This window comes from Lupinus angustifolius, chromosome LG15, assembly GCF_001865875.1.
Source record: "Lupinus angustifolius cultivar Tanjil chromosome LG15, LupAngTanjil_v1.0, whole genome shotgun sequence".
Classification (NCBI taxonomy): domain Eukaryota; kingdom Viridiplantae; phylum Streptophyta; class Magnoliopsida; order Fabales; family Fabaceae; genus Lupinus; species Lupinus angustifolius.
In genome coordinates this window covers 3,450,852-3,453,504 of record NC_032023.1, presented here as the reverse complement: position 1 = coordinate 3,453,504, position 2,653 = coordinate 3,450,852, and the positions used below count along the sequence as shown (strand labels likewise).

At 35.1% G+C, this 2,653-nt stretch overlaps 1 protein-coding gene across 3 annotated transcripts in view; it reads left to right on the top strand.

Moving 5' to 3' along the window:
* Positions 253-2,653, top strand: part of LOC109328636 (RNA polymerase II C-terminal domain phosphatase-like 4) — a 9,294-nt gene continuing 6,893 nt past the window's right edge. Inside the window, exons 1-3 of one of the 3 annotated variants that reach the window (XM_019562196.1) lie at positions 253-547; positions 1,084-1,163; positions 1,591-1,715. In XM_019562196.1, coding sequence (XP_019417741.1) covers positions 384-547; positions 1,084-1,163; positions 1,591-1,715 — 369 coding nt within the window. In that variant the 5' untranslated portion in view covers positions 253-383. The remainder of the gene's footprint in view (positions 548-1,083; positions 1,164-1,590; positions 1,716-2,653) is intronic. The other 2 variants (XM_019562195.1, XM_019562193.1) reach the window with 2 other exon arrangements.

Below are 2,653 nucleotides of genomic sequence, written 5' to 3'. Positions count from 1 at the left end.
AATCCGAACTTAATCACAATGAATTTTCTCTATTAAAATCGAGTTGAGTTTGGACAAGTATCCACATGTTCGATTTTAATTGTAGTCTCTAAATACATGCTTTAAAACAAAGTACTTATTTTCCTAAATGTAATGGATGTCTTGAAAGTGGAAATTGAAACAAATGCCCTTATGTTATAACGGGCCGGATCAGATCAAATAGGCTTTCTTGAAGAAACAAAAATACCTCTCTCTCTTCCCCTCATTCCTAATTAATCAAATCAAACAAATAAATTCCTCATTTCATTCTCTCACTCTAACTTGCACCAACTTGTTTAAACAATCAACTAACTCTGCATTTTGTAGCGTTCCATTTCGTAGCTGAACCGCATATATCATAACATATGAGTTTCGCGACGGATTCTCCTTCTCCGTTACATTCATCCAGCAGTGATGATTTTGCTACGTTTCTTGATACTGCACTTGACGCAAATTCATCATCAGACCACGATGAGATTCAAAATCAAGATGATGATTACAATGATGATGATAATGCTCAGAGTGTCAGGTACTACAGCTAACATTACTATCACTCAATTAAAAAGGACGGCCCAGTTTACGAGGCTGGCTCCCGCCGAATGATGTATCTAGGGGGAGGGAAGATGTACACGATCTTACTCTCGTACGTAAAGAGATTTTAACCTAGGACCTTCATACTGTTGCATCGAGGCTCACATATATATAGACTATAATTGAAGCCACATGTATATAACTTAGTGTTTTTGTGCTTATAGAAATTGGGCTTTTTCCTAGGGTTTGTGCTTCAGTGAGTTCGTCAGTGTTTACTAGTGTTCATGTAATAACTTTAATTGAAAATTTTATTCTGTTAGCTGCAGATGATTATCTGCTATCTATTGTATGTAACTAGATTTAAGAAATCATGCAGAGGATATTTAGTTGTTCCACTATTTACTCTTCTGTGTGCATGGTAATCTATGCTTGACTCTGTTCAATTAGAGAATTATATCATTGTATGTTTTTAAAATACTGTTTTATGCTTTGGTCAAGTCTCAGTGTACTCTACTTTTAATTTATTAATTAAAGCAGAATTAAAAGGCATAAAGTTGAGAGCATCGAAGAAACTGAGGCTTCTACTTCAGAAGGAATCGTGAAACAAAATTTAGGTAATTGTGATTGTTTCAGTTGTAATTACTATTCCATTATTATTTTCTTTCGTACAATCTACAATCATTACAGTGGCAATGTGCAAGTGAGTGTCATTTTTTATGAATTTTTAGTGAACAGCTTCTCTTTTTAGAGAATCAAAGCTTCATTTAGTCAAGCTCTCTTGAACTATTTCAAGTGTTTGGCATAAGGACTTTTTTCTCGCATTTCTGCCTGTTGCCGTAGATTTTTGTTTCCATTTCAGCAAAAACAAAACTGCATTAGTTGTTTATCAAAATTTTAATTCCCTTAAAGAAAAAGATACATACATAAACAGATTCCTGGAGCCATTGGATAACTCGTAACAACTAGACTCCATTAGAAAAAAACTGATCTCTACTTAAACTTATTATGAACAACTTGATTCTACACCATCTTTTTATGTAGTTGTTGCAGAGGAGTCCGTGGAGGTAGATGTATGTTCACATCCTGGCTCCTTTGGAAATATGTGTATACGCTGTGGGCAAAAGCTGGATGGGGAGTCTGGTGTGACATTAAGCTACATACACAAGGTATACATTGTTTCGATACTTTAGGTTGGCTAAAAGTAGATTGTTGCTGCTGATGCATGTCATAGTTTTCATATCCCTGCTAGAGTAAACTTAAACTAAGGAGTATCTTGTGTCAAACTTGTTTGCTGGCTTATTGGTCTTTATTGATCAGGACCAAAGCATGTAGTTATTGACCTATAGCACCAATCATTTTGGGTTTTATTTTTCTCTTTACCAATTAATTACCTATAAGAACTGAAATATGTTGAGCTGGGCATTCATATATAAGTATATAGACAGTGAACCTGGTCCAAGTCAGATTGTTGAAGGTCCTAGATTGCTATGTTCTTTATGATCACTCCTTGCAGTTATCTTCGAAGGTGTACATCATTTAGGGTATGTTTGGGAGTTATTAGGTAAAGAGAAGGAGAAAGATCAAAGGGCTAGGAAGTGAGAGGAAGGGGAGGAGAAAGGACGGCAAACCTCTCCCTTGTTTGAGTGTATGAAATTTAGATGGGAGAAGAGTAAAATAATGATAGTGTAATAATATTTTTTATTCTTCCTTTAAAAATTAATTAATAATGAGAAATGAACAATAGTGTAATTATACTAAAAGTATTTAGGTATTTTGACATTTTGTCTCTAGAAAAATTCCAAATTGGGGGACCTATGAAAATAGACACGTGAAAGGTTTTAGAGGACTTGAGAAACTTTCCAAAACCTTCCCCCTCCTTCATCCAACTCCCAAACAAGGGAGAACCTTTCCAAAACCATTCCTTCTCTTTTCCTCCAAAACCACAGTCCCAAACATATCCTAGGTTACACATTTTGATTGATGGTTGGATTTTTGAACTGTATGAACGGGTGACAACCTACGAAGCACACACGGGAATAAGGAAAATTGTAAAGTTTTTTACATGTTGGTTAGGGCATTCTACTTCTAGAATATATATATATAT